This window comes from Zonotrichia leucophrys, chromosome 5, assembly GCF_028769735.1.
Source record: "Zonotrichia leucophrys gambelii isolate GWCS_2022_RI chromosome 5, RI_Zleu_2.0, whole genome shotgun sequence".
Classification (NCBI taxonomy): domain Eukaryota; kingdom Metazoa; phylum Chordata; class Aves; order Passeriformes; family Passerellidae; genus Zonotrichia; species Zonotrichia leucophrys.
In genome coordinates, this window is record NC_088175.1 from 54418765 (window position 1) to 54431398 (window position 12634).

The 12634-nt window shown below is 39.2% G+C and overlaps 1 protein-coding gene across 17 annotated transcripts in view; it reads left to right on the top strand.

The window, feature by feature from the left end:
• The window catches only part of PPFIBP2 (PPFIA binding protein 2), a 93655-nt gene that overhangs the window by 69719 nt on the left and 11302 nt on the right, over positions 1-12634 (top strand). For 13 of the 17 annotated variants that reach the window (XR_010440653.1, XM_064715688.1, XM_064715689.1 and 10 more), the window contains 11 exons: positions 1090-1198; positions 2642-2674; positions 4337-4398; positions 4916-4991; positions 6081-6178; positions 6357-6421; positions 6872-6940; positions 7321-7381; positions 8843-8884; positions 10466-10610; positions 12271-12303. Coding sequence is in view for 16 of the 17 variants with exons in the window: in XM_064715688.1 (XP_064571758.1) it covers positions 1090-1198; positions 2642-2674; positions 4337-4398; positions 4916-4991; positions 6081-6178; positions 6357-6421; positions 6872-6940; positions 7321-7381; positions 8843-8884; positions 10466-10610; positions 12271-12303 (793 nt within the window). In the remaining variant the exon portion in view is untranslated. The remainder of the gene's footprint in view (positions 1-1089; positions 1199-2641; positions 2675-4336; positions 4399-4915; positions 4992-6080; positions 6179-6356; positions 6422-6871; positions 6941-7320; positions 7382-8842; positions 8885-10465; positions 10611-12270; positions 12304-12634) is intronic. The other 4 variants (XM_064715695.1, XM_064715701.1, XM_064715696.1 and 1 more) reach the window with 3 other exon arrangements.

Consider the following 12634-nt stretch of genomic DNA (forward strand, 5'->3'; position numbering starts at 1 on the left):
TTATCCTGCAATCCAACTGCTTGCTTCCTGGTGAAAATAAGTTTATTAATCCATGTTTCTCCCTGTTTGGATAATGTCCTTTGGTGGTTTGCATCTTTCCTGCTTTATTTTATTTTGAGAAAGTGCTCATGGGGTTTTTTGTCCTTTTTCTTTGCTTTTTTCTTCCCTTTTTCCCCACCCCTTTTTTTTTTTTCCTTTTGTCCTTCATCTGCAAGGAAGCTTTGTGTGCCTTTACAGGGGAAATGTAGAATGTTGACACACAATGATTTTGAGACCTCTGAAGACAACCTTATCAAACCGCTGACTTACCAAAATCTGCTGCCGGTAGTTTTTCTCAAAAACACAAAAACCAGATTAGAATGACAGCATTTCAAGCTGAACAATCACAGAATTCTTCTCCCTCTGTCTTGTTGAGCTTTTTCATGTGGGGTTTTCCATGCAAATCAGGTGGCAGCCCTAAAACTCCAGTAAATGTAAATGAATATGGTATTCTGTTGCATGTGTGTGGTGGTTTTCCAGGCCGTGCTTTCCTTCAACCCTAGTTGCTTTTTTGAGAAAAAATAATTTTGTTATCTTGCAGAGAAGGCTCAGTATTAATAGATTCTCAGTTATACTAATAGGTAGTAACTAGGATTAAAAATAAAAATAAATAATATAATAAATAAAATAGAAAACCACCAGTATCTGTTTAAAAATCCTTTGCTATCTTTTAGAGGTCTCCATGCAAAGTTTGAGTTCCCTATAATAGTAGCAGTAGTAGTAGTAGTAGTAGTTGGTGGTGGTGGTTGGTTGTTGTTGTTGTTGTTGTACCAACTTTGTAGCATTGAGAGCTTTCCAGAGTTCCCTTACCTACATAAATCCTTGGAAATGTTTGTCTGCCTTTTCCAAGAGCTAATTGCTTGGGGAAAATTGAGCTTCTGTAATAGCAATAGCAGCATAAACATGTACAGTTGTCCTGGTGTTTGTGAAATATCCCAAGCTGATGACTGACCTCAATCACAGCCTCACTCAGACATCTCCTCCTTCCTGGGAAAGACTCACAGACAGTGGGTGGGGAAGTTGTTCTGACTTTGCTGTGCTCTTTTCCAGGCTGAGATAGCCCAGCTCCAGGAGCAGCTGGCTCTCAAAGATGCAGAGATAGAACGTTTGCAGAGTCAGCTCTCCAGGACCTCCTCATACACTGAAGTGGCAGAAAGAGGTAAGAGGAGGGAAAACAAAATTAAAAATTCAGAACCCTACTTTAAGTTTGCTTTGGTAGCAGCCTGGACACTGGGTTGCAAAGAGATACAAAGAAATGCAAGGATGGACTTAAAGTTTATTATGGGAGGAAAAGCAATGTAAGCAATGTCAATTCATTCTATGTTCTGGTAGAGGAGAGGCCTTTAATGTGTGAAATTCCATTCCAGTCTAGAGGCGGCACAAATTGAAATAAGTATCCTCAGGACCCTGAAACTTTTTCTGTTGGTGTTTTATTTGTAATTGTAAAGACTCATAGTAGTTTATTTTTCAGGTATACCTTGAAAATTTCTTTGAAACCAGTTTCTGGTTTACAAGGGAAAAAAGGGTCATGGTAGTAGCTAAGCCTAATGTTTCAATGTCCAAACATCCTAAAAGAGTCATTGCTTCCTTTCTTCATGGCTGTGTCTCATTCAGGCTCCCTGTCCATGAAAGTTTGCATTTTCAGTGTCCCTGCCAGCCTGGGCAGGTGATATTGCAGGTTTCTGTTTGTCTCTGTTGACACAGGTCAATGGCATGACAAACCAGTTTGTTTAGCCTTTGGTCTCAACCAGTGGTGCCACAGCTCTGAAATATTCCCTCCCTGGGGCTCCTGCCAACTGCTGGGCCAGGAGAACATGGAATTAGGGAATGGAATATGGAATTAGGGAATTAGAATATGGAATTTTTCCTCTGCAGCACCAGCCATGCAGGAGTGTTTGTGTGCAGTTCAGCACAGGGCATCAGCTTTGCTGCTCTAACAGCTTCTGTGGGTGTTAACTGAGGCTTCCCAAGACTGCCCTGGCTGGGATGTGAATTTCCATGTGCTGTGCTTCCCCCTGCCCAGGGCTCCCCAGGAACCTCCTCTGGTTCATTCCAACAGAGTGACTTAACATCTCCTTGTGGTGATCTCACCCAGCTGCAGAGCTTGTGCATGTAGAGAGCTGCATGTCTAACCAGAAAATTAGTTTGTCTAACAGCAGTGCTTGGTAGAGGAACCCTTCTACTAATGGAAATATGTATCTTCTGCAGGATTCCCAAATAATTGAGGATATTTCAAAGGAAAGATAGTGGTATGACAGTAAATCTAGAGCTCAGCAGCGTTCAGGTTCTAGCAGTGTGGTGAAACTGTCCTTGATTCCAGAGGCAGAAGAATCAAACCCTCTACAAAATCTGTGGGCTCTGTTCAAGGAAAGCACTTAGACTGTATTTGAATGGAAACAGTAACAATCCTTCTAGAAACAACCAACCAAACAAAAATTACTGATCGATCAGAATTTCAGGTGGTCTTCTCAAATAAAGTTGAAAAAATGATGTGAATGTACTTGTAGTATGCTAGAATGCATATCCTAATTAAATTGCAGGATTGATCTAATGTGTGCTTTTTCTACATACTTTACTTGACTCTCACCACTTCCCATCGTAGAGGAAGTTTATAGGAGAAGGCTAAAAGAAAAACGTAAGCCTTGCAATTCCCTTTTGGCTTTACCTCACTGTTCCTTTCACACCAATGTTAACTCAGATGCCTCCTGCAGCAATAATTCCATGTTTGTTTAGATTTGGCTGTCTAATTGTAACACACATGAGACGCTGCTTTCACTGCCTGCAGCAAGCAGACAGCTCCTTTCCCTGCTCAGGGAGATTTCACTGCAGAAATAAAGGTCAGAGGTGCACAAATCAAATTGTTGGACTTCAAAGGGATGTTGTCAAGGTTAACAGAGCCAAAACCTAACAATTGCTGGCTTTTATTTGCACGTATGTAAACCCCATTTAATAACAGAAAAGACAGCTTTAATTTAAAGCCTTTCTCTTTGGAGGGGAGGATTTAGGCTTTTTTATTTTTTAAATCATTGCATCAAAAAAATCATTGCATTTTTTTTTAAAGTCGGAATAGATGTCCCCATACTTGATGATGTTAATGAATACTGGAAGTAAAATTTGCTTTAGTGTGCCTAAATCTACCTTGACACCAGTCCTTTTTGAAGTCTAACATTTATAAAAATAAATTAGTAGGACTGTGATTTTTTTAAAAAGTCTCCCAGTTGCTTGCCCACTGCCTGCTGGCTTTAGTTTTTGATTTGGCTGTGCCTGTGCATGTCCTGTGTCTCTTCTTTGAGAAAACACCTGTGAGGTTCATGTACATCTTTTAAACTTAATCATTGCAAGGTGTGCACTTTCCAGAATCCCTGCAATAAAAACTAATTACAGCTTTTTCAAATAGTTTAGCTATGACATTGTGTGTTCAACTTTCATTTGTAAAACCTTTTTTCACAGATGGCTCTTTGGCAATGTTGATTTTCTTTCCCCTCTCTCCCTTCCTGCATCCGTTTTCACGGTTTTTTGGGAACAGTTGTGTCTGGTGTAATGTCAAAGCATGAATAGCTGGAGGTGGGAGTTACAACACAGGAACTATCTCAGTTTCTGTCTCCATCACACTTGGTTTGCTCAGGAAGGTTTGCTGGGACTATTGTTGTAGGGAAAAATGAGAGAATTGGTTCAGCAAAGTTAGGATGTGATTGACAACTCATCAGTTTCATAGAGGGTGTTTTAATTGACTTGATTTTAACATCGCTGGTTAACCTCTATCACTAAGTTGTGTGTGAGGAAATTCTCCATTAGCTCCTGATGTAGATTTAAACCAAGTTGCCCATACTGACACATTTAAGTAAATAACATTTTACAGAATTTCCTTCTATCAAACCAGGTTTTTGTTATTTTTCATTCCCAAATTCTTGAATGTACTTTAGCTACTTCTCAGATGGAATATATTTTCAATCCTACTTTAAATTATTTCCTTAAGTATACAACAGCAAACACACTGTCATCTTTTTTGAAAAATGAGCTTCTGTGGTTTTTTTCTTTTCCATTGCTTGATTGTCATAGTTAAAAATAGTGTCATGTAGTCTTTTGTAAGCAAAACCAGGATGTTTGTGTTGTGCAATACTTTTTATAGTTCAGCTTCTGTAAAAATCTACACTAAATGTAGTTTAGTGGTGCACTGGCCACCCCACTGACATAGTTTTGGTTATTAGTAAGAACATAGGGAAAGCATCACAAAACATCTATTTCCAGTAAACAGAACAAACCTTTTTTCTCTTACAACATTTTAAAACATTTTCAGACCAAGAAGTTCAGAGGTTGAAGATAGGAATGGAGACATTATTGGCTGCAAATGAAGAAAAGGTGAGGAAATAATCCTTGTTCTATGTGCTAAGAATGAAATTATGGTTTTGAGTCTCTGAAGTGTTCCAAATAACACACTTTCTGTAAGGACTAAATGAGAAAGGGGATTCATTCTTCAGGAGACTGTCGTTTTTGTGGTAACAAATCAAGCCATGGGATTTTTTTGGATGCTGGCATGCCCATATATGATCACATAGACAATAATTTGCATCCCTGAAAAGTTCCTTTAGCAAGTAGGGAATCCAGACAGGGAAACATTAGTTCTGGAGAACATTAATGTAGCTCATAACATTTATTTCTCAAAAAAAGCTGTAATGTCATACTCCTCTGGTTTCCTTACAACTATAATTTCATATTGTCCAGCAAATATTGTGCACAAAGGCAAAAAACATTCCTTACAAGGCATGTGAAGGACTGAGCCTGTTTTCATTAAAATCACAGAGATGTAGTACAGTGTTTCTGCAGTTAAAAATGAGGGATTTAAAATGTAATTTAATTTATTTCATGTTTTCCACAGGACCGTCGGATAGAGGAGCTGACACTACTGCTAAGCCAGTACAGGAGGGTCAAGGACATCATGATTGCAGCTCATGGTAAAATGGCTTGGGAATAATTTCCTGCTTTTATTTTTAGTTTATGTGGTGTTTCCTGTGACCATTTTGACCTGTGACCACCAGCCATGTTTCACAGCATAAAATGATCCCAGAGAGGGAGAACTCATTTTCCTTCCACTGAGGAAAACCCTGACAACTGACTGACGAAGTGAAGGGAGACAACCCATCTTAATTGATCAGCATCGAACTCCAGTTTATTGATTCAATCAGTCACTTTTTATAACAGTGTTAATTAAGCTCATACATATTGCAAAATCCAAGCTCATCATAGGTCACAGATTTAAACATTAATCCCTCCTTTTGTTTTCAATACCTGCGGTTTGTTATTGAAACCAAGATTTGTGTTCTCACCCTGATATGAAAGGTTCTCAAAACCTACTTTTACTTTCCCATACTTTATCCAAGGACAAGGTATTTACTTGTTATTGAAGACAGGCTTGAGAACTCTTGCTGTTTACAGAAACATGCTTTGAGAATTTGCTCCTCACAGCTGCCTTTTACTTTTCCATCAGCTGTATATTTTCATGGCCTTTTTTCCTTCAAGCCATGTCTGAGCAAAATTCTCCAACAACTGACAAAAGGCAAAACTGAAAACCCACATTGCTTTGCTGCACACAGCTCTGTGGTTTTAACTTCAAAATCTGAGGAGGGGGGGAAATAAATCTGTGTCCTATTTCTCCTATACAGTGTAGGAAGTGGAATGGGTTTTAGGACTGTCTCATTTGAAGTTGCCACCACAATTTTCAGCACTGGATTGAATCTGGGATACTTGACCTGAAAGGACAGTTTTGTTCCATGCACACCATCACATTAACAAGCAATAACAATATTTTTAGGCCTTGCATGGCAGAATGGAAACTTGTGTTTAACACACAAAAATTTGGAATGAGAGTGAATGTAATTAACACACAAAATCGAGAATGAGAGTAAATCTCTCTCTGAACATTCATTAAGTAAATAAATAAAAAGAAGCAAGGAGCAAGCCACGATGCTCTGGATTGCTGAGCTGATACTGCAGAGAGCAAGCTTTACCTGTTTCTCTCCCTTCCTACTCTCCAATGCTTTCAGGCTCTCCTGTCTCTGGTGGCTGTGAAGAGGAACTTGAGGCAACTTTCAGGAAGTGGAATCTTCTGAATAACTCTCAAGGGGAATTACTGAAAACAGAGGTACAGGTGTTCTACAAGCAGGTTCTGCTGCACAGATGATTTTTTGCTGTTTGTTTCTCTGTAGTAATGTGGGTGAGGGCTCAGCCCTGGCAGAGTTTTTGTTTTTATTGGTATGGGCACAGCAGATTCAGCAGAAGACACCAAAGCCACAGTATTGAAACTCTTGTGTCTTCCCCAGGCCTCTGCAGGAGAGTTGTCACCAGCTGTGCTCCCCCCAGTGCCACACAAAAACATGGAAATCAGGCAAGACCTTTCTCTCTCCTGTGGTGCTAAATTGTATTATTTACACTGTTTAACTGTTGGCATCTTCTCTTGACTGTTCTTGGCTTTGCTGCAGTTTGGGGCACTTCTGAAAGCTGTGGTTGTTGTGGAGGTTGGCAATGCTTGGATGTTTAAGTTTTAAATTATAGGGATAATTCAGCATTTTTATATCTCATACATTATATAATATGTATTTTGAATATGAATTAATATATTCTTATTATAATGAATATAGTAGTATATTAATATTATATATAATGAATATATTAATATTATAAATATATTATATTTATGAAAATATATATACTATATGTTCTATTATATTATGCTATATATTTGTGTTTATATTTATTTATATAAAATATGTTTTTACATGTATGTCTATATATAATATTTTAATATATTTATATGTAAATTTATTTCTATTTAAAGTGGAAGCAGTCCAGTACCTTCAAGTAATTTAACCTCTCAGCAGGAAGACTCTTTGGAAGTCACAAATAGGTAAGAATAAGTAACTTTCATCAAAATGTGAAACAATCTGCCTTTCTAAAATCCCTAAAGGTTGCACATGGCTTGCAGAGTTATTGCTATGCTTGTTAAGAGTTCCTAAAATCATCCAGAGTAACAAGGCTGCAGCTGCCCACTGGGCCTGGCTGCCTTCCACTGCTGCCCAGAGGATGCCTTGCTGCTCTTTCTGCCTTCATCCATTGCTGTTCTCAAAGTCATGATTTTCAGACTAAAAGCACAATAAAATAAACAAGTGTCTTAATTCTGAGCTATGTTTCATGCAGACATTGTATGTCTTATTCACGAGACAGTGGTGAGATGCAAACAAACCGTGTTTTATTGACTGCTGCTTCTTTGCCTGTGCCTTTTTTAAGGGCTCCACAGAAAAAAAAGTCCAGTAGTTTAGAAGACTTGCAGAGTGAATCCTTGGAAAAGGTTGGTTCATTTGTAATCACAGCTTCTGGTGTTTAATGTCACAGCTAAAAGACAAAGATCAAGTGTAAACATTTGTTTTTGTTATGCACACATTAACTTTAGCCATCACTAACTCTGTATGTGAGGAAAGAGCCCTAAAACAGCTCAGGTTCTTTCCCCCCCCCATTTCTAAGCTGGTTGAAACACCCATGTGGACACACCTTCAAATTCAGTTTTTGCCCTGAGAGAAAAATATTTAAGTGAAATACGAGAAATAATGAGGAGTCATTTTGTTAAACTGCAGTATTATTTTGTTTATAGGGGGTTTTTTTTATTTATTTTACTTCCAAAACACCAAAAATATTAAGGCAGCTAATCCTGAAAGTAGCTAAATGTTGGGACTGGGTATTTCCACACAGGATTCCTCTTTGGGTGTGTGCATGTAGCAGTGTTTTCCCTGAGCTGATACAAAAGGCATTCCTGAAATTGGCAGCAGCAGGAGCACCTCAAGGGCTTTAATTCCACTCCAGAATAAATCTTCCCAGTTTGCAAAGTCTTGTTACATTGTGGTCCACAGTCTTGTTTTGTCATTATGTACACTGACATTTTTCTACGCTTTTTAAATTCTGCTTTGTGAGACTGTTGTTTTTTTCTGTACCCAAATTAGGCTTAATATCAGGTGACCTAGACCCAGTAATGCCATTGAAACCAGATACCAGTCAAATGATTGCTCCAGTTCTTACATTTTAAAAAATTTTTCTTAAATGCTTTCATATATTTCTTGAATTGTTGGAGATGGTAGTGACCAAGTAGAATGAATTTTGTGAAATTTGTGCTGCGTTGATTTGATTGCAGTCACACATGTGACAAATCAGAACTCACATTTCATTCCATGGAGAACTGATGAAGGTTTTCCTGTCATAACTTTTAGTTATTTTCTTGTCTTAAACCAAAAATCTGAATTTGTCTCTGTGATGTGCTGTGATAAGGCTGGACCTACACATTTGTGCTGGAGTTATTCTGCCTTGCTCAAAGCTCAAAGTCCCTGACCTAACTGTGGTGGAATTTTTATCGCTTGGTTTCTGTCAGAGCTCTTTATGATTTCAGCTGGATCCATACAGGATTGTGTGTATTATTTAATGTCACTTGTTTTCATATTGGTCTGTTAAACAGCTGTTGTGTTCCCAGCTCAAAGCAACTCTAAAGGGACCACCCAGAAACCTGAAAATAGCAAAATTCCTTTGATCACAACAGAATGTAAACAGGAATTTTGTAGAGTGGGGAATGAACAAACACAATTAGTATTAAATATTGGATTGAGATGAAATTAAGAGGTCCTTGTAATATATTGTCCATACATTAAGCACCGTCTCTATAGCAGTAAGACTACATTTGATGTTCCATGTATGTATGTTAATACTAACATTTGTCTGTTGCTTTTTTCCACAAAACTTTGAAATTGCCCTCCCTGAAACTCCATAGTATGTAGATGGAAAACCAGCACAGCCTGTTGTAGAACAAGAGGTATATTAACTGCATCCTTCCCTAACAATTCTCTGGTGTGGTGTGATGTGCTGTGATGGTATGGCTGGTTTGCATTTTATATTCCTTTTCTCTTCAAAATGTTTGCATAGTTCCAGTGCTGACAAACAACACAGGGGGTAAAGATTTGAGAGGGAAATGTTTTGGTGTTTTACTTTTTATCTAGAAACTTGTTACATGCAGCTGAGGTCAGTCAGTCTCAGAATGCACGCTGCTGATGTGAGACACAATTTCTCTACTCTTTTTGGTACAAGTCAGGATGTACTCCTGCAGCTGCCAAAAAGGAGCAGGAGTTGAAGACCTGAGCAATCTGGCCTGCATTTGCAGTATCCAAAGAATCCTCTAGGCCTTGGAATAAGAACAGATAAAGCAGTGGTTATCTCATAGAATTTTTAATGTATCATCCTTCACAGACAATGTTTTGAAAATATTTTGTTGGAGTGGGGTTACTGAATAGAAGCACGCTGTGCTTTCCTGCGTGCTAAATATGGTTTGCCTATTTCCAGTGCAAAGTTTTCCTGTGAAACCTCCATTCTGACACTGAAACATTTCCCAGTGGGAGTTTATTCCAAAACACATATTGGATGTACTCACCCTAATAATGGCAGCTGGAGCTGCAGGTTCACTGGTGTCTCAAAAAGCATCCCTGTCCTGCAGCTTTCACCCACAGGGTTGTTTTGTCCATCTTTTCCTCTGGATTCAGTGTTGAAGAAATCCCAACAGACCATTTCCAAAACTGTAGGCAAAAGTACTCCTGTGAAACATGTGCTCTGCCTGGAAAATTAACTTCTTAGGCTCAAAGCCATCAGATTTATGGGAACATTTCATCTACCCTTGTAAAAGGAGCAAGGTGCCCAAGTAGATATCACTTGAATGCAAGGAAAATTAGGTTCTGTGATAGAACTGGCAATTATATTTAGCTGTAATTCTTAAAAATAAAAAAATCACATTTACAATTCTGTCTCTGCAAAGAGATTTTTGTCCTTACAAAAGTTAAATTTCTGTACCCTACCTTTGACTTTGATTCTTTTACTGTAATTAACGGTGGTAGGAAATACGTTTGTGGAAATTTGAGGTGTACAAATACTTTTGGGTTGAATTCCAGTGAAATAAAATTGTGAGGCAGAAACAGAGAAAGTCTGGTGGAAAATGGGGGAGAAAAAATGATCTGAGAAGTAACTAAACACATTTTTGGTGCTATCAAAGTTGACCTTAAAAAGATCAAACAATTAATTAGTGACAGGGTCCTGGAGGAAAGGGAGACAGCTAGAAAAATTCTTATGGCAAAACCAGGTAATATTTAACATATATTTTAAAGCAAGGCAGAGTGGATGAAGTGGGAGGAGCAGATGAGGGAAGGCAGGGCTGTGTCATAGCTAGGAAACCGTCAGCTGCTGGATGGGTTTAAATTGAGTTGTCTGTAAGCAGGAACATGCAGGGAGTGGAGTCATTTTGTACCATACTTTTTTCTCAGCTTTAAGAACATTGTGTAGCAGATTGCAGACGCTGTGAGCAGTTTGAATTTTGTACTTATTTTATCTTTCCCTCTTTTAAAAACAACAGAGTAAGCCAGTGGGGAAAGGCAGCAAGTACCAGACGCTGCCAGGAAAGCTGCCCCGAGCCCTGCAGAACGGGGAGCAGGGAATGTACAGCTCCCCAGAGGGATGTGGCACCAGTGACAACGATGACAGCAGCGTCCCTGGCCTGAGTATGTACCTGTGCCTCCCCCAGAGGGAGCATCCAAACTGTTTGAGGGGCTGGGATGGCATGGGATGGGATCTGCTGTGCCAGAACATTGCACTGTGATGTTCGCGTGGCTCACTTAGGGAATGTCTGCTATCTGTCTTCTCTTCAACTTTCTTTTTTCTTCTCTTTCTTCTCTTCTCTTCTCTTCTCTTCTCTTCTCTTCTCTTCTCTTCTCTTCTCTTCTCTTCTCTTCTCTTCTCTTCTCTCTCTTCTCTTCTCTTCTCTTCTCTTCTCTTCTCTTCTCTTCTCTTCTCTTCTCTTCTCTTCTCTTCTCTCTCTTCTCTTCTTTCTCTTCTCTTCTCTTCTCTCTCTTCTCTTCTCTTCACTTTCTTCTCTTCCTTCTCTTCTCTTCTCTTCTCTTCTCTTCTCTTCTCTTCTCTCTCTTCCCCTTCCCCTTCCCCTTCCCCTTCCCCTTCCCCTTTCCCTTCCCTTTCCCTTTCCCCTTCCCTTTCCCCTTCCCTTTCCTTCCCTTCCCTTTCCCCTTTCCTTTCCCTTCTTTCACCAGAAATAGTTCCATAACTCATGGCAGAATGAGGGATGGGTTTAATTTCGAGGGTGGTTTTTTTTTTCTGTTGCACCTGACAATACCACTTGAAACTTCATAGTACAACCATCAAAAACATGAAAATTTTGGGTAAAAATCTCTCTATCAGCACTGTTGGTTGCTTAGCTGTGGGGGAACCACTAGTGAAAATTTAATTTACTACATGCAGAAAAACATCTGTGGACTCTAGAATTACAAATATATTTCCACTCCACAGCCCTGTGGAATCCTGAATTAATTTCTTTTCAGTGGCACCTTAAGCACAGATTTGTTGACAGAAAGGTGTTAAGAGCGAGGCACAGCACCAGGTATTTTTAGGACTGAAGGAGCACAAGACTAACCCTTGTGATTCTGAAGTCTTCCTGCACTTTAAAAGTTACAGCAGGTTTTTTTTGTTTGCCTGTAGTGGTTTTTTTCTTCGGTGGGGGTTGGTAAATTTTAAGGCCTCGTGGTCCCTAAAGCTGCTGGCACACTGCAGTTTCAGGGTTGCAATAGGTTTTGGTTGTTTAGGGGGTTTTAAAGAGCAACTTTGCAGGCGACGCATGAGCCATGCTGAAGTGTCTTTAACTGCAGGATTATCCAAGGGTGGGTGAGCTTGAAAAAGAAAATGTTCTTTTTCTGGAAACAAGCAATGGCTTCTTAAATACACCAAGTTAAGAGAATTTTTTTCTGCAGGCTGGTTTGTTTCTTGCATGTGCAGTGAATTCATTCCACCTCCAATTCTGTATTTCAGAGCAATTTTTTGATGCAATCTCAGCCACTCCTTCATTTCAGATACTCTGCAGCTTTGTAGAGCTCTGTAGACTTTGCTTAAAGAGTTGAAACTTTCCAAGAATAGTTAGGAAAGCCCAAACAGATCCATTTCCATCCCTACCTGTTTCAGATGATCTGTACAGAGTTCCTGGGGCTTGTGCACACCAATGCATATTCACTTCCATATATAACTGCTTCTTTTGCTTTTTGTTTCTGCTCTAAATGCTTAGCTTAACTACTTTGCCCTCCTGTAACTTTATTTTGCTGGTGTTTTGTATCTTCTTTGCTTCTCCATCTGGCTTTCTGCTTCTTGGGATGACTGAAGATCGCGGCAGGAGTGTCAGTGCACCCGTGCTAGGTACTGTACCCAAACAAGATGCAACTTCAACACTCAGTTTGCTGCTTACTTTGGTTTTTTTCCTTTCCCTCTCCCTTTCCCTGTGAAATACTAATCCCAGCTGGGCCCTCTAGACTGAACTCCTTACATGCAGTACTGAAATGAAGTAATAGCTCCTGCTGTGTGGCGTTCACATGGGGTTTCTTTTGATGGTCCTTATTCCTGGTTTCATTCTGTTTTTACTGAATTTAGAAAAATTCCCACTGATTTTGATGGAGGAGCTGAGGTATTAAGAGTAGGCAGGAAGACTTTAAATTAATTTAAATAACATAATTAAATAGAAAAGACTGAA